This window comes from Pelobates fuscus, chromosome 13, assembly GCF_036172605.1.
Source record: "Pelobates fuscus isolate aPelFus1 chromosome 13, aPelFus1.pri, whole genome shotgun sequence".
NCBI classification, from domain to species: Eukaryota; Metazoa; Chordata; class Amphibia; order Anura; family Pelobatidae; genus Pelobates; species Pelobates fuscus.
Genome location: NC_086329.1, coordinates 79,249,876 through 79,272,645, shown reverse-complemented (window position 1 = coordinate 79,272,645; position 22,770 = coordinate 79,249,876). Strand labels below are relative to the sequence as shown.

The following is a 22,770-nucleotide window of genomic DNA, read 5'->3' as shown; positions in this document are numbered from 1 at the left end:
TATAGGTAATCTGACAGAATATCCTTAGAATACATCTGCTTGCAGCTGCTATATTTGTAAGAATGCATAGAATAAGGAACATTTTAAGGTCAGCAACACAAACATGAATTCCTGACCCTATTGTGTTAAAACCACCGTTTAGCAGGCTTTTCCGACTTAGCCTCCTTAGAAGAGGTTAAAACCTACCTTATTTCCAGGGCCGTGCAGGTCTGCTGGCGCTGCCCCGATTTGCCTTCTTGGTGGCATCATTAGAATTGCAGATTTTTTGTCAATCCAATGCTTTCCCATATGGAAAGCATTGGATTGACTGAAATCGGCAAGGAGGCGGGGCCAAACACCGTTTTGGCCAATCAGCACCTCCTCATAGAGATGCATTGAGTCAATACATCTCTATGAGGAAATTCAGTGTCTTCATGCAGCACTACCCCAGGGAGCACCTCCAGTGGTCATCTGAGGAATGGCCACTGGAAGTATCCCTAGGAGCAATGTAAATACTGCCTTTTCTCTGAAAAAACAGTGTTTGCGTGAAAATGCATGAAAGGAAAGGATACTCACCAGAAAAACTACATTAAGTTGTTGTTGGTATGGTGACTATAGTGTCCATTTCTATTATCTATTGATCCAGTCTCTAAAGCAAATATATTTTTTGTTTAGTGTGAAGAAATACACACTAAGTTCATATGCACTCATTATAAAGGATAAAGCAAAGAAAGTATTGTTCTCTGTTAAAATATAGCACAGGGTGATCCAAGACTCACAACGTAAACAGCACCAACGGCACAAACAAAAGGAAATAATTCAACTGTTCATAAAAAGTGTTGAGATTTACTTTGTTAACTTTTGATCTCCCTAGGTTATATTTTATGGGGTACTATGTTGCATTTTATTTTTTTACCACATATAATGAATTCCCATGCACCTAAAGTGTATTTCTTATTTTAATTTCCTTCTGTTATTTTGTATGATCAATAACATTTGGATCTTTCTCCTGCTGGAGACAGGGATAGAGCATGGAAGCAGTTGCAAAAAAATTATTATCACTGCACCAGAAGTAGCAGAAACTCTAAGCCACAGAAACAAGAAAGGTAGTTTAGACTCTCTGATTTATCTGAAACAAACTCTGCCAGCAATTAAACTTGTGAACCTACTACTGCATATTTATTTACCAACTGCGCCATCCCTGAGAATGCAAACTTAATTGAGTAGGGTATTCTTCACCTCTTGTCTCGGTCAATTTTTTTTGTACGTCAATTACTTGCAGTTAAATATCCTCTGTGTAATTGTAAAGCATTGTGGAAAATGATGGTGCTATATAATCTCATTACTTTTACAAACTTTTTATGACTGGTTTTGTAATGTTTTAATGTCTTTAAAGTGCTGCAGAAATATTAAATGCTTTACAAGCCTCTAGCACAGGAATGGTAATGTTTGCACAAATGTTCCGATAACATATCCTATCATCCACATCCAGCAAAGTTGACACAATTTTTCACAGTCTAACCTTGAAAGTAATAACTTAAACAGGTCTAATACTTTAAAAAGTGTTCACTGGTCCATGTACATGACGAGAAACACTTTATGATTATGTAAAAAAAAAAAATGCCCCTAAAACTAAATCAAAATACATTCCTACAAGTTGGGATTCCAGGTCAGTAAAAAAAATATTTTAATAAAAGCTTAAACCTGACATATGGAGACAGGCCGAGAACAAAAAAAATAAAATAAAAATCCAATCCCCCAAAAATTTAAAAACACTTTTTTTTTTGGAATAGATTTGTAATCTTTGAAATTTAAATTTTCTAGCAGACCCTTCAACACTAAACATATTAAATTTAAAAAAAAAAGGTAAAAATTCTGACACTGGGAGCAAGAAACACTGCAAAGCAGGTAGCCATTACAACGACAATTATATTACATGAAAAATTTAATGGTCCCAAATATATACAACAACTCAGCATACACTCAGGGTAGACAAAAAAAAAAAATCATCATAAAAAAATCAGGAGACCAAATGACCACATCTAGAATTCCACTCAACCTTTAATCAAGAAGGGGTTGGGAGTTATCCCTACACCCTTAAAACAAAACTGCAGTTTTTCGGGCATGAGGGGACAGATAAAAAAAAACCAAAAAAAAAACACAAAAACAAAACAAAGGACAAAATGGTATAATTGGCCCTCCCCAAAGAGGATTCTTTTTTTTCCTTTTTTTTTTTTTTCTTTAAAACGTGTTGTGACAATGACAAAATGTTCACAATGTGTGAATCCTAAAGGCAGAAATATTCCACCAAGAGAAGTGCTGGCATTCTTTGTAGCTGCACAAAACCCTCTTCTGAACACCACTTATCCGATTCAGAACCCCTTGCTCTCATTTTTATGATTTTGTTTTTTCTGATTGGAGCAACTGACCAGCCAATCTAGAGTTCAATGTCAAACTCCTGCCCTGTTGGCTTATATATATATATATATATATATTTCTTTTTTTTTTTTTTAATTCATTTTTCCTTCCCTGAGAAAAGGCCAGTGTGTGGTCTAAATTAGGAGAGTACAAGGTTCCTTTCGTTCAACTGTATAACTCTCCTCCTCGTGCTCCTAGGAATTGGCACTTGATGAGCAGAAATCTACATGTTGATTTGTGTCAGACGCACACAAAGGACTTGGGGTGACCGCTGTGGTTTTCTGTTCTTGTGGGAGATCAGTTAGTGAGTCTTAACTAAATTTTAAAATTCTGTTTGCTGGTATTAAGACCCAAGCCTTTGTTTCTTTGCAAGTGGCAGAGTCTCTTCCTTCTCCTCTTCCTCGTCGTCTTCTTCTTCCTCATCATCATCATCTGGGTAATCCACAAGACCTACAAGGCCTCCCTGCAAAACAATCACCCATATAAGATATATATAACTGAGAGAGTCAACTTTTTTGGGCAGTGCATCAGGGCTTATTATAATAAATACAAATTCACAACTGGATGTCATCTGAGTAATCATATTTAAAACACATGAATACTTAATACATATGAAGCTTTTTATATAAACAAAAATGCTACTGTATCCCAATGCTTCTGATGTGAGAGAGGGGTGGTGCACTGTGTGTCCAGAGAGAAGTATTAATATTTACAACCACCTCATTCAAGATTGGACAGATCACTGAAGGTATGTAGATTCTATAACCCAATTGTTTTTACCTTGCTTAACCCCTTAAGGACTGAGGCAGTTGTACAAGTTGTGAGCAAAACAAAAAGTGAACAAAACTTTGAATTTGCGCTATATGTCTGTTCAACCAGAATTCACCTCTTTCATATTAAAAGCACCCATACTTCTTATATATAATTTTGTTCAAGGAGAAACAGGGCTTTCATGTCATATCAAATATTTATATATGAAACATGATTTAATATAAAAAACTGCAATAAAGTACACATATTTGTATTCAGCAATGTTGCAAGTAAAACAGTACCCCAAATGTACACGTTTTATGGTGTTTTTGAAAGTTACAGGATCAAATATAGCATGTAACATTTTTCAGTTTAAACACATTGAAATTTGCCTTTGAGACCAAATTGTAACCCAGGAACAAGAATTACCCCCATGATGGCATACCATTTGCAAAAGTAGACAACTAAGGGTATTACAAATGGGGTATGTCCAGGCTTCTTTAATAGCCACTTAGTCACAAACACTGGACAAAATTAGCGTTCATATTTGTTTGTTTGTGTGTGAAAATTGGAAAAAAACTAATGTTAACGCTAATTTTGACCAGTGTTTGTGACTAAGTGGCTATTTAAAAAGCCTGGATGGGGGCGGGGCCTAACAAGCAAACTGAACAGTCACATGATAGCTGGGCTCCAGCTTTAATAACAATCTGAGAATACTCACCATAACAGAGATTCCACAAAAACTGGGGTGCATCTGGGTACCCTGGTGAACAGCCTGATACTTTACCCGAGTGTTTTTGGAGATTGGGGGCCTGAGGTGGTGCAGCGCGGCCTGCTGGTGACGGAGCCGGGGAGAGACGAATGCTCTCCTCGTCCCTGCAGCGGAGGTGTAGTTTCACCAACAACAGTTTCACCGCAAGAAAACTACCACCACCGCCCCGCCTGCAGGCCCAGTGATCCACGCTCCTGCCCTGAAGAAGGAGAAGCCCACCAGTCGCCTATGCAGCCTACAGCACCACCACAACCCAAAGCTACTTCAGGCGTACAGCCCAGAGATATGGAGACACAAACAGTGAGAGCCTCTCCTGGAGCACAGAACCCGGCCACCAAACCACAATATGATACCGGGCCCCACCAAGAAACCAACGGCAGCACCCTGAACTGCCTCCTGCAGCACACTAGGGGCACAGGTTGAAGTCGGGAAGAGGGGCCTTCAAGAACCCGCTGTTAATGTTATTACGTGACTTTGTACACATGCCTATTTTCCAATCGTAAGAACCCTGTTTTAGATGTCGCTATGCATTATCAGCTTATCATAATGCCACCTAAGTCTCTATTTCAGGTGGTTAATAAGCTTGTTAATAATCATTTTAATAATAATGTAAATAAGCTGTTATTTTTTCTTTATTCCCCAGGAAGTAACCCTTACCATTACTATAATTTACTGCCTTGCTATTCTGTCTTAGGGTAAGTTATACCTGGTCACGCTGGCCCTGTCTGCATATGCCCTCAGCTAAGTACTTTGTGAGCATGTTATATTAATCTCCCTCCAGCATGGCCAGCTTGTGTTTAACACCCTACCAACCTTTACTACACTTAAACCTTAAATAATGTGCCTCTATCTCAATGGCACAAATGTGAAAGCCTGTGACAATATTGTGACTATGTATGCTGCACCGTATGTCGTCTTGTAAATCTGTGCAGAAAAAAATAAACTGCGTCTGGACATACCCCATTTGCAATACCTTGGGTTGCCTACTTTTGTAAATGGTATGCCATCATGGAAGTCACTCTCATTCCTGGGCTACCATATGGTCTCAAAGGCAACATAACCAATCGGGCAAATATTTGTATTCAGCAAAATCTCCCGAGTAAAAGAGTACCCCCCCCCCCCCCCCCCCATGAACAGGTTTTATGGAGTCTTGCAAAGTTACAGGGTTAAATATAGGGCCTGCGAACAAAATTCTGTGAACTTTCTGCCTCAAACTGTAATTAATGAAATTAATTAAATTACTTAAATATATACGTATAACAAATATTTTTTATAATATATATATATATATATATACACACATACACACACACACACACACACAATGATCTGGCACTCTACCTTAAAATCCAATTAGTATTTGATAAAACCACGGTGCTGCACAGCATGTAGTATAGAAATGAAATAAAGAGAGCACTCGATGGAATTTTCTTGTATTTAGAATTGTTATATACACTGCTCAAAAAAAGAGGGAACACAAAAATAACATCCTAGATCTGAATATTCTTCTGAAATACTTTGTTCTTTACATAATTGAATGTGCTGATAAAATCACACAAAAATTTAAAAATGGAAATAAAATTTTTCAACCCATGGAGGTCTGGATTTGGAGTCAGACTCAAAATTAAAGTGGAAAAACACACTACAGGCTGATCCAACTTTCATGTAATGTCCTTAAAACAAGTCAAAATGAGGCTCAGTAGTGTGTGTGGCCTCCACGTGCCTGTATGACCTCCCTACTATGCCTGTGTATGCTCCTGACGAGGTGGCGGATGGTCTCCTGAGGGATCTCCTCCCAGACCTGGACTAAAGCATCTGCCAACTCCTGGACAGTCTGTGGTGCAATCTGACGTTGGTGGATGGAGCGAGACGTGATGTCCCAGATGTGCTCAATTGGATTCAGGTCTGGGGAACGGGCGGGCCAGTCCAAAGCATCAATGCCTTCGTTTTGCAGGAACTGCTGACACACTACAGCCACATGAGGTCTAGTATTGTCTTGCATTAGGAGGAACCCAGGGCCAACCGCACCAGCATATGGTCTCACAAGGAGTCTGAGAATCTCATCTCGGTACCTAATGGCAGTCAGGCTACCTCTGGCGAGCACATGGAGGGCTGTGCGGCCCCCCAAAGAAATGCCACCCCACACCATTACTGACCCACTGCCAAACCGGTCATGCTGGAGGATGTTGCAGGCAGCAGAACGTTCTCCATGTCTCCAGACTCTGTCACGTCTGTCACGTGCTCAGTGTGAACCTGCTTTCATCTGTTTAGAGCACAGGGCACCAGTGGCGAGTTTTCCAAACTTGGTGTTCTCTAGCAAATGCCAAACGTCCTGCACGGTGTTGAGCTGTAAGCACAACCCCCACCTGTGGACGTCGTGCCCTCATACCACCCTCATGGAGTCTGTTTCTGACCGTTTGAGCAGGCACATGCACATTTCTGGCCTGCTGGAGGTCATTTTGCAGGGCTCTGGCAGTGCTCCTCCTTGCACAAAGGCAGAGGTAGCGGTCCTGCTGCTGGGTTGTTGCCCTCCTACGGCCTCCTCCACATCTCCTGATGTACTGCCCTGTCTCCTGGTAGCGCCTCCATGCTCTGGACACTATGCTAACAGACACAGCAAACCTTCTTGCCACAGCTCGCATTGATGTGCCATCCTGGATGAGCTGCACTACCTGAGCCACTTGTGTGGGTTGTAGACTCCGTCTCTTGCTACCACTAGAGTGAAAGCACCACCAGCATTCAAAAGTGACCAAAACATCAGCCAGGAAGCATAGGAACTGAGAAGTGGTCTGTGGTCACAACCTGCAGAACCACTCCTGTACTGGGGGTGTCTTGCTAATTGCCTATAATTTCCACCTGTTGTCTATCCCATTTGCACAACAGCATGTGAAATTGATTGTCACTTAGTGTTGCTTCCTAAGTGGACAGTTTGATTTCACAGAAGTGTGATTGACTTGGAGTTACATTGTGTTGTTTAAGTGTTTCCTTCATTTTTTGAGCAGTGTATTTATATTATACATATATAAAATGATAACTATATGTATGAAAAATTAATATCATTCCAAGTGTATTTTAATATTAATATTAAAATACACTTAGAGACAGTGTGTTTGTATGTGTGTGTGTACACACACACACACACACATATATATATATATACATACACACACACAGACACACACACACGCACTTTATTAAACTTTATTTCAGGTAGCAGGGGGACTGCTAGTCATTCCAGGCAGGCCCCCTGCAGGCACTGCTGTGGATAGCTATTCCAAGGATGCCACGCAAGTCGCCACATCGCGATCGCCAGCGATCAGGTAAGTACATAGGCTGGCGTGGACGTACTATGCCGTCCCCTGGCGTTTAGGACCGAGTCCACAAAGACGGCATAGTACCTCCGCCATCCTTAAGGGGTTAAAGGGGCATTTAACAAGGTACCCTTCTCCGACTTAACAGCCATGAAATTAATTGGGGTTAACAATGATTGTAAGAATAATTAAAGTCTACTTGTCAAGAGACATACAATAGTGATGTAATTGACAGGCAATGAAATATCAAAATTGCAAACCAATGTTCATATTTTCTTAAAAACATATAAAAAAAAAAACACTTGGTCTTTCCATCACCAGAAATTTAGATTTTTGCCTGACTGGCAGGATAAAGATAATTTCTTTCTGATTAAAGGACATCATACAATGGCTAGATCAATCATAAGTAGATTCAAAACCATATTGGGTGTTAATTTCTGCAGGACCTCATTAACCCCTTAAGGACCAAACTTCTGGAATAAAAGGGAATCATGACATGTCACACATGTCATGTGTCCTTAAGGGGTTAAGGTACCTGTATGTGCTCTTAGGACTTTTTCAGGCTACTTTAGATGTAATATTACCTTTGTAGTAATAGCAGTTGTCTGAGGTGTGCTTTTGGAAACCGAACCTGGAGAACCTGGGGAAGTCGGAGAACCGGGCAAGCTGCTTGCTGTTGATTGGCTGGTGAGGTTTGCCTTTGTTGCTCCAGAAAAAGAGAGCTTGAAACTTGGACTCTGGCGGCCTGTCAGGTTGGTTTTTAGAAGCACCTCCTTCTCCTCTGTCTCTTTTACTGAAAATCACAAAGAAAGATGGGTAAGGTGCATTTACAATATCAACCATCACATTATGGCCGATTAACAAAACCCCCATATACCTTCCATTGTATGCCATAAGGCAGTGATGGCGAACCTATGGCACGCGTGCCACAGGTGGCACGCCGGGCCCTCTCTGTGGGCACGCGGCCATAGGTTTGCCATCACTGCAGAGTAGGCGCCTGCCTACCCGAAACGGCAGGCGCCTACTCTGCTTCCATGTCGGCAGGACCGGAAGCAGGGGGGAGGGATCGAGGAAGCAGCTCTCCTGTCCTCCCTCGAGCTGTGTGGAGCGTTGCCGCGCGTTACCATGGCAACGCTCCACACAGCATCGCGCGGGAGGACAGGAGAGCTGCAGGACCTGTCCTGTCCTGCATAACACCACCGGACCACCAGGGATGGCTGTGTTCCCCCCCTCCCCTTCACTAAAGGTAACAAGAAGGGAAGGGGGGGATACTGATTTAATTACTTACCCCCCTTAGCTACAGCACACCCTACTCCCCTTACCAACAGACCCCTACCATAGCACCCCTACTCCCACTACTCCCAGCACCCCTACCCCAAGCACCCCTACTCCCACTACCCACAGCACCCCTACCCCCAGCACCCCTACTTCCACTACCCACAGCACCCATACCCCCCTTACCCACAGCATCCCTACCCCCAGCACCCCTACTCCCACTACCCACAGCACCCTTACCCACAGCACCCTTACCCACAGCACCCTTACCCACAGCACCCCTACTCCCAGCACCCCTACTCCCAGCACCCCTACTCCCACTACCCACAGCACCCCTACCCCAGCACCCCTACTCCCACTACCCACAGCACCCATACCCCCCTTACCCACAGCATCCCTACCCCCAGCACCCCTACTCCCACTACCCACAGCACCCCTACCCCAGCACCCCTACTCCCACTACCCACAGCACCCATACCCCCCTTACCCACAGCATCCCTACCCCCAGCACCCCTACTCCCACTACCCACAGCACCCCTACCTCCCTTACCCCCAGCACCCCTACCCCCTTACCCCCAGCACCCCTACCCCCTTACCCCCAGCACCCCTACCCCCTTATCCCCAGCACCCCTACTTCCACTACCCACAGCACCCTTACTTCCACTACTCACAGCACCCCTACTTCCACTACCCACAGCACCCATACCCCCTTACCCACAGCATCCCTACCCCCAGCACCCCTACTTCCACTACCCACAGCACCCCTACTCAGCACCCCTACCCCCAGCACCCCTACCCCCAGCACCCCTACTCCCACTACCCCCAGCACCCCTACCCCCAGCACCCCTACTCCCACTACCCACAGCACCCATACCCCCCTTACCCACAGCATCCCTACCCCCAGCACCCCTACTCCCCCTACACACAGCACCCCTACCCCCAGCACCCCTACCCCCTTACCCACAGCACCCCTACCCCCCTTACCCACAGCACCACTACCCCCAGCACCCCTACCCCCTTACCCACAGCACCACTACCCCCAGCACCCCTACTCCCACTTACCCCCAGCACCCCTACCCCACTTACCCCCAGCACCCCTACCCCCAGCACCCCTACCCCAGCACCCCTACCCCAGCACCCCTACCCCCCCCTACCCCAGCACCCCTACCCACAGCACCCCTACCCCCGCACCCACAGCACCCCTATCCACAGCACCCCCACCCCCGCACCCACAGCACCCCTATCCACAGCACCCCCACCCCCTACACACAGCACCCCTACCCACAGCAGCCCCACACACAGCACCCCTACCCACAGCAGTCCCACACACAGCACCCCTACCGCCCCACAAACACAGCACCCTTTCCTCCCCCCACACACAGCACCCTTTCCTCCCCCCACACACAGCACCCTTTCCTCCCCCCACACACAGCACCCTTTCCTCCCCCCACACACAGCACCCTTTCCTCCCCCCACACACAGCACCCTTTCCTCCCCCCACACACAGCACCCTTTCCTCCCCCCACACACAGCACCCTTTCCTCCCCCCACACACAGCACCCTTTCCTCCCCCCACACACAGCGCACCCTTCCCCCCCCACACACAGCGCACCCTTCCCCCCCACACACAGCGCACCCTTCCCCCCCACACACACAGCACCCTTCCCCCCCACACACACAGCACCCTTCCCCCCCCCACACAGCACCCTTCCCCCCCCACACACAGCACCCTTTCCGCCCCCCCACACACAGCACCCTTTCCGCCCCCCCACACACAGCACCCTTTCCGCCCCCCCACACACAGCACCCTTTCCGCCCCCCCCACACAGCACCCTTTCCGCCCCCCCACACACAGCACCCTTTCCCCCCCACACACAGCACCCTTTCCCCCCCACACACAGCACCCTTTCCCCCCACACACAGCACCCTTTCCCCCCCACACACAGCACCCTTTCCCCTCCCACACACAGCACCCTTTCCCCTCCCACACACAGCACCCTTTCCCCTCCCACACACAGCACCCTTTCCCCTGCCCCACACAGCACCCTTTCACCTCCCCCACACAGCACCCTTTCCCCCCCACACACACAAGCACCCTTTCCCCCCCACACACACAAGCACCCTTTCCCCCCCACACACACAAGCACCCTTTCCCCCCCACACACAGCACCCTTTCCCCCCCACACACAGCACCCTTTCCCCCCCACAGACAGCACCCTTTCCCCCCCACACACAGCACCCTTTCCCCCCCACACACAGCACGCTTCCCCCCCCACACACAGCACCCTTTCCCCCCCCCACACACAGCACCCTTTCCCCCCCCACACACAGCACCCTTTCCCCCCCACACACACAGCACCCTTTCCCCCCCACACACACAGCACCCTTTCCCCCCCACACACACAGCACCCTTTCCCCCCCACACACACAGCACCCTTTCCCCCCCACACACACAGCACCCTTTCCCCCCCACACACAGCACCCTTCCCCCCCCACACACACAGCACCCTTTCCCCCCCCCCCACACACAGCACCCCTTCCCCCCCCCCACACACAGCACCCCAACCCCCCACACACAGCACCCCACACACATTACACACAGACACATACACTGCACCCCTCAATGCAGTATATGTGTGTGTTCAGCAGTCTTTATGTATTCAGCAGTGTGTGTGTGTGTATTCAGCAGACTGCGTGCGTGTATTCAGCAGACTGCGTACTCAGCAGTGTGCGTGTATTTAGCGGACTGTGTGTGTATTTAGCAGTCTGTCTATGTCTCGGTGTGTGAATGTGTTCAGCAGTCTGTGTGTATGTATTGCATTTGTTGGAGATACTAATATAAGCTTAATTTATATCATTATTTAAAATTTGTATAATTTAACTCTACGTTGTGTTCTTCTTTTAAAACAAAAGTTGTTAACTGTACGAGTAGTTTTTTCTAAACGTAAACCTCAGTATTCAGGTTTAATTGTCGTGTTGGCACTTTGAGGGAAAAAAAGTTGGCATGTATTGCAGTTTGGGCACTCGGGCTCAAAAAGGTTCGCCATCACTGCCATAAGGTATATTTCCTTTAAATAATTTCAATAATTACTTTTATTTGGCATATATGATGGGGTTTTTTACCCCAAAAATTGGGATAAAAAGCTGACTGCATTCTATATGCCAAATGCAGCCTATATTCTGTGTATATATAGTATCGCTGTGCAGCAATCAGGCAAAGTGAGGGAGATATTTCGACAGACTCTCTAGCTGCACTTACGCGGTGCCCCTATGTGCAGTCGGTGTTGCCATGGGTTACCACAGCAACACTCCAACTCTGCTCAAACCATGGCTCGCAATAAAAACTTGCACCAGGCAGATGTGCATACTGGGTCCTTACAGAAGCACTGGATCACCAAAGATTTCTAGCAGCAGCCTTTTACCACTAGACCACCAAGGAATTCTAGAGTTTCCCCCTCCCAGGCCAGAGGTAAGAGGCAGGGAGGGAGAACACATGAAATAATACAATATAAAGCTACTCTTCACAATCCCCGCCCAGAATACAGTCCCACAAATGTACACTCACTGCATCCACTATAAATACACGCTCACACTACATCCCCTAAACACATACACACACACACACACTTGCTACATCTCTCTGTGTCTACACACTACATCCCCTATTCACATCAACTAAAATTTACGGTAATTAAGGTACAGATTTTTTTTTTCTCCTAGGTTTATGGTAGAAATATTATATTAAAACGTGATGCATTCAAATATCACAAGAATACTATTCAGGAAGTTATTAAACTCCAAAGAAGTAAGATTGTTTAACACTTCACCTTTAAGACTTATTTCTCGCGGTACTATAAAGTCCATACATGGATAAAAAAAAATAAGAGAAATATAGTGCAGCTAGGTTCAACCACAAACAATTAAGTACAAATTAAATATTGTAAATAATCCTACTCACATTTAATAGAAGTTATAAACTAGCTCTGTTATAATCAGGATACAGAAAAAGGATATGCTTACTATATAATACACTGGAAGAACACACCCCTAAAAAAGTGTACCTCACACACACTATACAGAGTAAACACAAGGACGTATATATAAACCCAAAGGTGATATATACAAAATAGAGGGTGGTTAGGAACAATACAGCCTGAATATGACTGGTAATAAACGTGGAATCTACAAAATAGTAAAATACAAAATATGGTGAAGTATGCCTTATTTACCTTACCATATTTAGTATTTTACTATTTTGTAGATTCCACGTTTATTACCAGCCATATTCAGGTTGTATTGTTCCTAACCACCCTCTATTTTGTATATATCACCTTTGGATTTATATAAACGTCCTTGTGTTTAGCTCTGTTATAAGTATATGTGACTACTGGAGATACTCATCAGCCTCTCTGTTAAAATGAACCAGGTTGTCCACCAAAGAGCAGTAGATTTAGGACTTTTTCAGGGCTCCTGTTAAATGTGGTTCGTTTAACATATATTACGCAGTTATTTAGAGTAGAGCATTTTATAATCTTTAGTAATGAAGAATCAAAATAAACTAAACTGAGGGACCAATGTTGATATGGTCCAAGTATTGCACTAAATCTAGCTTTAAATTTATATCAAAAGCTAAATAAAGTGTACAAAAACGAATTAGTGGTACATTGGGTTCCTAGTAGTTCTATGCCGGGTCCATTTCTCTTTAATCTGTTTAAATATGTTGTTGAAGTGGAATTACTATGAGTAACATAGTGTTTCCCGTCAGTTTAAACAAAAGCATGCCAGTACATAATTTACAATGTTTAGCCATTCAAATGTGTCCATTAATTGGAGAGGAGAAGATATTAAATTAGGTAGGACTAAAATTCAATGGATCTACAATCGGAATAGTCTTTTTAATGCGGATTTGGACTGTGTCATTTTGCAAAAACACTAACCATAGTGTTATTATAAAACAAATTATTTCATTGAATATTGCCGTCTCATTTGTTTTTCTTCTATTTTTTTCCATGACTCTCATTGTGTCATATAGGACAATGGAATTTGTAGTTTCTAGCAAGGAAATACTGGATTGACATCTCGCTGCCATTTCAAAGAAACCTTTGAAGCAACATAGTATATTACGGAAACCAGAAGTGACATATCGGGAAGAGTAGCGATACCTCACATCCAGTATATGGCGTTCAATAAAGATATTACATCCCCACCTCTTGAAAATCATTCCTGATGGACTATAGATGGTACGAAGTCAATGATGAGGTATTTCCCTTTACAGCTATATGCTAACCTGTTCACTAGTTGCCATATACAATAGACATGAAGTCACATGTTGGAACTGGGAGAAAGGCGTCCTTTGCAGTAATAGCAATAAAGATGGAATTATCTTCCTAACGCAATTGTGTTATCAGATTCTATAGATAAATGTAAAAAAGGATTTGATGCACTCTATTATGTAATTGATATGTATGTAAACAGGCTATTAATCCAAGGAGAAATAGGATTGTCATCATAGAATCAATAAAAAAAAAAATTCCCTTTTGAGCCATAATGGGAAATGGCTACATTTAAGTTTTTGCCTTCTTTTGGATCAACAGCATAAAAAGAATGGGCTTCGTGACTGAACGTGATGAATTAATCTTTTTTTCAACCTAGACAACTATGTAACTAGGAATTGAATCATCAAGACATTATAATGTAGCAAGTCATTTGATTAATAAGAACTGTAACTGTAAATTATAAAATATATTAACTAGATACAAAGTTTCCTGGAGCAACTATATAGAGTTACAAAGCCCACTAATGAAGATCGAGGTGTGGTCGCAAAGGATTGAAATGACTGCACTTGGCAAAGGATCAGCTGTCAAAATCCAGGCGAAATACAGACATGATGATGACACAAGTGGGTAGTCGAAAAGAGCTCTGAGCGATTTGTCTTTAATGCGAGACATTGAGCCGATCTTATATCGAATGCGTGATTTGTGAGTAAAAACTTTTTTGGCTACCTGAGGCTTACACACCTTGTCTGTAAGAGATAACTATTGTTTTTAAAGGGGCACTATAATCACCAGAACCCGTTCAGCTTAATGTAGTGATTCTGGTGTCTATAGACTGTCCCTGCAGGCTTTTCAAGGAAAACGTAGGGATTACATTGCTGCCTAGTAACACCAATAGCGGCAGCCACTCAGTCTGCCACTAGAGGTGCTTCCTAGTCCAGTGCTGAACAGTGTGCAGCGCTAGCATTTAGAGTCTCCATGCATTTTATGGAGACATAAACATTCTATATAGAGATACGAAGACTTTTGACGCCCATGTGCAATAGCCTCCCAATTATTTATTCTGGGAGAGACAGAGTGAGCCGGGGCCAGCCGTGGCGAGACCAGCATGGCGTGGGAGTAAAATCACTTTTTAACATACATCAGAGGGGGGTGGACAACTAACCATCCACTTCAGTACTATAGTGTCACAAATGCATGTTTGTATTCCTGATACTATAGTGTTCCTTTAACGTCTGTAGAAATAAAGTTGTATATTTATATTTGATGGACAACCTGGTGCATTTAACAGAGAGGCTGGTGACTCTCTTATAGTCACACATGCTTATTACCCTAGAGTTCTAGATTGTGGTATGCGCTATCTGCTCTATATGTCCTTTGTTTTATTTCCCACTGCCAAAAGTGACACTAGGAAATATAGTTTAAATCTAATGCTATATATGCCTAAAAAATATGAATTCAACATATCTGTAAAACAAGATACTGGTACATCAAAATATAATGTGCGTGACAAACAAGGTAAACTTGAAACCAACTTTAAATAGTTTCAGACAAGATTGTATCATTTTTTTAGAAATCTCCATAGGAAAACTATAACAACCACAGTCATAAAGCCAGAATGCTACCAGTCTGAGTCACAATCACATCTTTAAAACAAGAACTGCATGAGAACTTTCTTCTGCACATACCTGCCTCCCAGATCCATCAGAACTCCATATTAGCTATATAATAAAAGACATGCTAGCATATACCCAGTGCTATGTATTTTGCATTAAAAGACAGTCAAATCAAGCATGTCACATGCTTTTAAAGCAAAATGTCTGAGATGTTACAAAACAAAGACTGGAACTACCAGTTTCTCTGGTGGGTTTGGCACCCCTACTAACAAAAGTAAGTTAGTAACACTTTCTACTAATTCCCTTACACTGTATGTCTAGATTTGCTTATGGGTTTGTTTTAGCAAACATGAGATTAAATATTTTCTAGTTTATATTTACTGCTATAAACTCACATTTTTTTCTTTCCATAAATTTGCTTATTGGATCCATGAGATCTTCACTATTCTTTATTTTGTCAGAAGGAAGTACAACAGGCTCTCCGTCCTCTAAATCATCCTCGTCTGTGTTAAACCACATTTCCTCTTCATCCTCTATAGAGCGGGCATCTCGTCGATACCGGTGATTTCTTAGTATGGATCGCATGCTGCAGGGAAACCATTGACAAAAATTAAAAATACAGTTAGAACATGGAACTAAGAACAGTTTTTTTTTAAAGAATTTAAGTTACTACTGCTGTTCAGAGACTGTTCGAACTGTAACCGGCAGAGGTAAAATAATGAAAAAAGCCCTCTAAATTTCTGCTAGCAAGTTTAAAAAAAAAAAAAAAAAAAAAAATGACAAAAGGGGAGGTGGGAAGTTAAACTCTTCAAAATGGATGTGCAAAAGTACAACAAATAATTGATATTTTTCTTCATACAATTTATTTTTGCCGTTTCTCTGGTATTACTTTTGTTTTGTCAGAGAGGCTCCATGAATGGAGGATGCCCAGTTTCATATGGTAGAGCTATTATACCCAAAGTGTTAAATGACTTGAGAACCAAATTGTACAAATTAGGACAAAATATAAGTGCTTGAAGGTTGAAGTGTCTGAACTAATTTACAGTTTAATACAGCAGGTGAAGTTTCTTGACGATAGGTAATCGATGTAGAATCCCCCACCAACCCTTCTGCCAAAAAGGAATAATAAAAGTCGCTTTAGTTAATACTCCTGTGCTTATTGCATTAAACAAGTCAATACTATCTGTCCTGGTATGAACCATCATAATGTGACATAACCTCTTTTACTGCTGTGGGGGTGGGGGTAATGTTTGTAACAAGCCACAATTCTGTGCAGTTACTATCCAGCAGTTTTACCTGTCCAATTTAGGGTTGTCTTGTCTCTCACGCTGCTGATCGTATCGCAGTTTGAGCCCTTTAAATGTCTGCACATATTCAATGTCTTCTAATGCCTTCCAGTAATTCTCAATTATGTGGGCTGTTAATGACTTTATATCTTCCTGTTAAATAACGAGGAAAAGAATTAAATGTAAAAGTGGTTACACAGCTTCAGATACCGAGCACAGTTCCTAACCTAAACTTTCCCTCTATCCATTGACTGCATAATTACAGAGATGCCATCATATCATACAACTGCCTAAAAATATATATATATATATATTTTAAAGGAATACTCTAAGCACCAAAACAACTTTAGCTTAATGAAGCAGTTTTTGTGTATAGATAATTCCTCTGCAGTCTTACTGCTTAATTCTCTGACATTTAGGAGCTAAACCATTTTTGTTTCTGACCAGCCAGCATGATAAAAATTGTTTCATTTTCAAGAAAGAAGTGACAGCACTATGGAAGTTTTTATTTCTTGCTCTGTTAATTAAATTTTATTAACGCACAGGAGGCACTGGTTGGCTTAATTCTAAATTAAACAGACTGTGCAAAAAAGGAAGTTAAAATATTCAACCTATCTTTACAGTAAATGACTGTACGTCATAGTCGGCATACCAGTTGTCTAGGGGTTGTCACAGACTTTCTGTCTAGGGGTTGATTTGTACTTACCAAGTTATTCATAGAACTAGGAGAAACTGTTTAAAGGGACACTATAGTCACCAGACCACTTCAGCTCAATGAAGTGGTCTGGGTGTCAGGTCCCTCTAGGGTTAACCCTGCCTGATGTAAACATAGCAGTTTCTGAGAAACTGCTATGTTTACATCTGGGGTTAAGCCAGCCTCTAGTGGCTGTCTTTCGGACAGCCACTAGAGGCGCATCGGCAATGATTGAGGAATATATTGCCTCAATCACGCAGAGCGTCCATAGGAAAGCATTGAATAATGCTTTCCTACAGACACTTTGAATGCGCGCGCGGCAGTGCCGCGCATTCGGCGCCGGTGACATCAGACACGGATGCTGACGTCAGCGGGGGAGAAGAGGTAAGGGAGCCCAGCGGGGGAAAAGGGTGAGTAGCTGAAAGGGTTGGGGGCACCCTCAGGGTACTATAGTGTCAGGAAAACCAAGCGGTTTTCCTGACACTATAGTGTCCCTTTAACATAATTGAAATATGTATTACAGTATAGCGTATGGGAGGCTTACACACAGGATTACATCAGACAAGCATTAGTGGAGCAGTAGCAGATGTAACAAATATTGGGAGTAAAGGCAAGAATCTTAAAGGGAGTATTAGATCACAACCTGACATACATCAAAGTAACTAAACAAAGGGAGAATAAACTAACACCACACAAAAAAATTGAGAGTAATTGAAAGGATTATAATGGAGAGGTTTCTTAAACTCCTGCCTGTCCTTGATATGCAGCATCTACTGGTTTAATAATTTGGCTTTAAATAGTATTTAATCAGTTTCATTTTTCTCATATAGACTAATTATAATTTATGGTATTTGGCACACCTTTTAGGTTACTACTTGCAATGCACCTAGAGATGTTAACATTGTCTATCGTGATACGCCCACAACATGCAGGAGAAGTGTGACTATGACTGCATAAACAAAGTGATTCAACTCCTAAATGTCAGGGAATTAAGGAGTGAGACTGTCGGGGATATGATGGCTTAACCAAAATCACTCCATTAAGCTAGAGTTGTTTTGGTATTTAATGCTTTTTTTTTTTATTGGAAAGAATTCCTTTTCAATTACACTGTTATATAAACAAACAAGGACAATAACGTAAAATATTTCATACATATATATACATACAACTACATACAATTATGATGCGATTTAGGTAATCTACATGATATACTTTACCTAGATGACATCAGAATATAACATAACATAACAAACATTTAACAATACTTGGAGGTAACAGGAAGTAGTAGAAATGGGCGGATTAACTATGGCGATCTTTAACCCCTTAAGGACCAAACTTCTGGAATAAAAGGGAATCATGACATGTCACACATGTCATGTGTCCTTAAGGGGTTAAACTTAGATATATTGTCAAAATGATGAGTATACTTTCTATCCTTATTGAAGTATAGAACTCCTCTTTCCATTTCGAACTATATTTATTATATAGGAGCCATGTCCTATATGTTTTACGCATCTGGTATCAGGATGATTAACATTAAACAATAGTTAAATAATACAAGAAAGAAGAGAAATAGTCAAATCAACAAACAGTGTTTGATTATGAATATCCAATTATCAAAGTGATAGATATGCTTTCTGTCATTATTAGAGTAAGCAACTGCTCTTTCCATTTCGAGCTGGTATAATAATTGGGTTATAAACTGTCTACTGTCAGGTGTATGAGTTTGTTTCCAGGTTCTTGCTATTAATATCTTCGCCGCTATAAAAGAGTGGATAGTTAATATTAGCTGATCTTTTAGGAGTCTATCCCATCTAAGGTGAAGTAAGCCCGTATGTGGGTATTTTCTAACCTTAATATTAAAAAACTCTAGGAAGGAATAAATTGAATCCCATAAGTTAGAAATTTTTGGGCAACTCCACCATACATGTAGCATACCCCCTTCATGCTTGTGACATCTCCAACATAGAGAAGAATTAGATGTTAGCTAATCTCGTTGGTACTAAGTACCACCTATGATAAACTTTAAAAAAGGTTTCTATTAAGTTTAGACAATGTATATGTTTTCTCAGTATTTTCATGAGTGTACACCAATCCTTGTCAGTCAATACTATGTTGAGATATTTTTCCCATTGTTTTTTAGCCGTGGGGTAAATGTCTGAATAAACTTGTCTGATCAGATCTATAGCCATGGAGCATATCAATTTTGTTGTTTCTTTCTCAAAAATCTTATATACCAAGTTATTTAAACCACTCTCTCTTTTTAATAGAGATTCATTTCTAAATCCTCTAGCTCTAAAATAAGAGAATATCTCTGTTTCAGGAAGGTTTAAGTTAAATTTAAGATCCTTAAACGGCAGCAGCTTTTTATTTTGAAGGAGATCCTTGACATAAATCTCCCTTTCAGATCTCCATTTAGAGAGATTCATATCGGGGATAATCCTTTCAATGACTCTTATATTTGCTCCTTCAATTATCTTTGTTGATATCTTGAGTAATTTTTTAATTCGTTGCCATTCTCCGATCAGATGAGATACGATCATAGAGTTGGCCTGCATTAGACTTGTATTATAATTAGTTCTATCATCCCAAATCATAAGCGATAGATCTTTCTCTTTTATCCTTATTGATTCTATCTGATACCAAGATTGTTTCCTTGAATCAGAGCTGTGAAACTTATGTATATGGGAGATTATGTAAGCACTATATATATCTTTAATTAGTGGGAAGGCCATTCCTCCTTGATTAGTTTTTTTTGTTAAAACTTGAGATTTTATTCTTGGTGTTTTCCCTTTCCAGATAAAGGTAGAAAAAGAATGTTGGAGCATGTCCAACCATGGTTTTGGAACTTTCAGTGGGATCATATTGAACAAATAAGTCCATTTAAGAATAACATATGCTTTTACGGTGTTGACTCTTCCCCACCATGATATTTCCAAAGCGCGCCATTCCCTTAAAATCTTATTGGTATGTTTAAGTAGTTTTAGAAAATTAATTTCTACTATATTCTGAGGATTCGCCGTAACCGTAATTCCCAAATATTGGAACTCTTTTTTAGTCCAATGAAAGTTATATTTCTCTTGGAGAGAGGCTAAAATACGAAAATTTATGTTAATTGTTAGAGCTATTGTTTTATGAAGATTTATCTTATAATTGGACACATCCTCATAATTCTTAATCTCTTTCATTAAATTAAAGATCGGATCTGTTATTGAAATCAATACATCGTCTGCGTATAAGCATATCTTTGCTTCTACGTCTTCAATTATCACGCCTCTTATTCCCTGATTTTCTCTGATAGATATAGCTAACAGTTCGATTGAGAGAACGTACAACAGGGGTGATAATGGGCATCCCTGTCTCGTTCCGCTGTTGATATCGAACCATTCAGAGCATATATCGTATCCTATTATTCTCGCAGATGGACCTTTATATAGAGCCTTGATCGCAAGTGCAATCCATCCCTCGAAACCGAATGCACTCAGAACGCCATTCATGTATCCCCATCCGACCCTGTCGAAAGCCTTCTCTGCATCAATCGACAGGAAAGCTAGAGTTGTTTTGATGCTTATAATGCCCCTTTTAATTTCCTAAAAAGCAATTCACTTTAGCTAGGACTCTTCCTGCACAAACAAAAGATGTATGTTGCAATTGTAGTGAATGGGATATCCCCTTTTTATTTGCCATTATTAAGAATTGCTCTCAGGTACAATTTGTTATTCATTATTACATTTACCTTTATTGACAATATGTTGTGATTATATTTTCAGTTTGTCATTCATTTTGTACTTTATAACATTTTCAATAAAGTGCTAAAAAAAAAAACAAAAAAAAAAAAACACTAATCGTAATAATAAGCCCTAGGGCCAAGAACAATGACCTGACCATCTCTCTAGTAAACCAAAATAATGCAAATAATACATACTGGCATACGCTATACATATATTTAACACCTCTTGAGCCACAGTGATGTTCATCACCACAGGATGACCCTTAACAAAGGAAAACAATGTAATACTCCAATAAACACTTACCACTCGAACATATTCAAAGATTTCAATGATGGCAGAGTTCATTAGATTATATCTGGAGCCATTATTAAGAAAGGCCTTTACAACGGGCTCAAACAAAAAACTTTTCACAATGTATCGGTTATAGAATTCATCCTTCAGACCAACAATCTTCCTCATAAATCGCAGTGCACCTGCAAATTTTAAAAATAAATACATTATAATCGCATTGTGCTCTGCACTAGGATAGCATTAGATACACATTGTATTTTGAAACCTTATGTTTGCATTTTTTTTATTTTATTTTTTTAAGTACTGGCACCAGTGCACAAATGTAAGAAGTTAAACTTAAAACCCTCTGTCCACAACTTGTTCCGCTACTTCTACTGGCAACAAACCTTAAACTCCTTAGTACCCTGATATGTCCTTTAAAAGGAAAGGATAGAGTGTGCCCTACATGCTTTTACTGCCACTGTTTGTATGATAGATATGTGAACATGTTGCTGATCCAATGAACAAAATCTGATTGCATTATGGAGTCAAGAAGGGATTTTTTTGTGATTATCTGCCTGCAACCCAGTCTGCGGGACAAAAAAAAAAAAATACTCCCCTCAGATTGAGGTGACCCCTGGGGTTTCCCTTAGTCAGTCACGAAAGTGACTGACACTGGGCTTTGCCAGATGCCCAGCACAGATCACTAGGTGAGCGGGCACTTTTTTTTTTTATAATAATCTTAGTATTTCCTTTTTAGCCAAAGTCCTCCAATTTTGAGGTTTATTCATTGGTATGGAAAACCGTTAAGAAATGACAACTGTAACGCAAATTGTTGGCCTACATTATCAATTTCTACTGTTATTCTGTGTATCCTGAGAAGTTTAAACACCAGTTAAAAAAACACTTTTTAATTTCTGTTAGTAATGGCTATAGACGTCAATGCATTATTAAATGCAGTACCTATTCACAATTCTTTATAATGGCAAATTAAGTTCGGAAACTCACATAAAGCCAGGAACGAGTGCATGGAAGACATAAGCACAAGCACTCTGCGCAGAATGTCCTTGTTGATGATGTAGTTCTTTATGTGGTAAGTGTGATGCTCTACACAAAACGTCAGCAGTTCAAGGATAAGCGCGAGAAGCTGGGCAGTCTGGAAATCATCTAACAAAAAGAACAAAAAACAAAATAAAATAAAAAATACATGACAGATAGTCAAAGTAACCAGAGACTGTTTAATCTAGAACTACCTACAGCCAACCTCCGTAATCAGTAACTTTGCACAAATTGTTATCAATAAAAGCACCATGTGTGCTGTTGGTGGATTGGAACATACAGAGGGAAGGATATGCATACTATTCGTGTACATCAGCACAATAACAGCTACTTTCA

At 41.4% G+C, this 22,770-nt stretch overlaps 1 protein-coding gene across 1 annotated transcript in view; it reads right to left on the bottom strand.

The window, feature by feature from the left end:
* Positions 1 to 2,498: 2,498 nt before the first annotated feature.
* The window catches only part of PPP4R3A (protein phosphatase 4 regulatory subunit 3A), a 46,169-nt gene continuing 25,897 nt past the window's right edge, over positions 2,499 to 22,770 (bottom strand). The window contains exons 10-15 of the mRNA XM_063439502.1: positions 22,384 to 22,542; positions 21,409 to 21,578; positions 16,691 to 16,833; positions 15,790 to 15,980; positions 7,815 to 8,023; positions 2,499 to 2,860 (exon numbers count right to left, since the gene is read on the bottom strand). Coding sequence (XP_063295572.1) covers positions 2,741 to 2,860; positions 7,815 to 8,023; positions 15,790 to 15,980; positions 16,691 to 16,833; positions 21,409 to 21,578; positions 22,384 to 22,542 — 992 coding nt within the window. The 3' untranslated portion in view covers positions 2,499 to 2,740. The remainder of the gene's footprint in view (positions 2,861 to 7,814; positions 8,024 to 15,789; positions 15,981 to 16,690; positions 16,834 to 21,408; positions 21,579 to 22,383; positions 22,543 to 22,770) is intronic.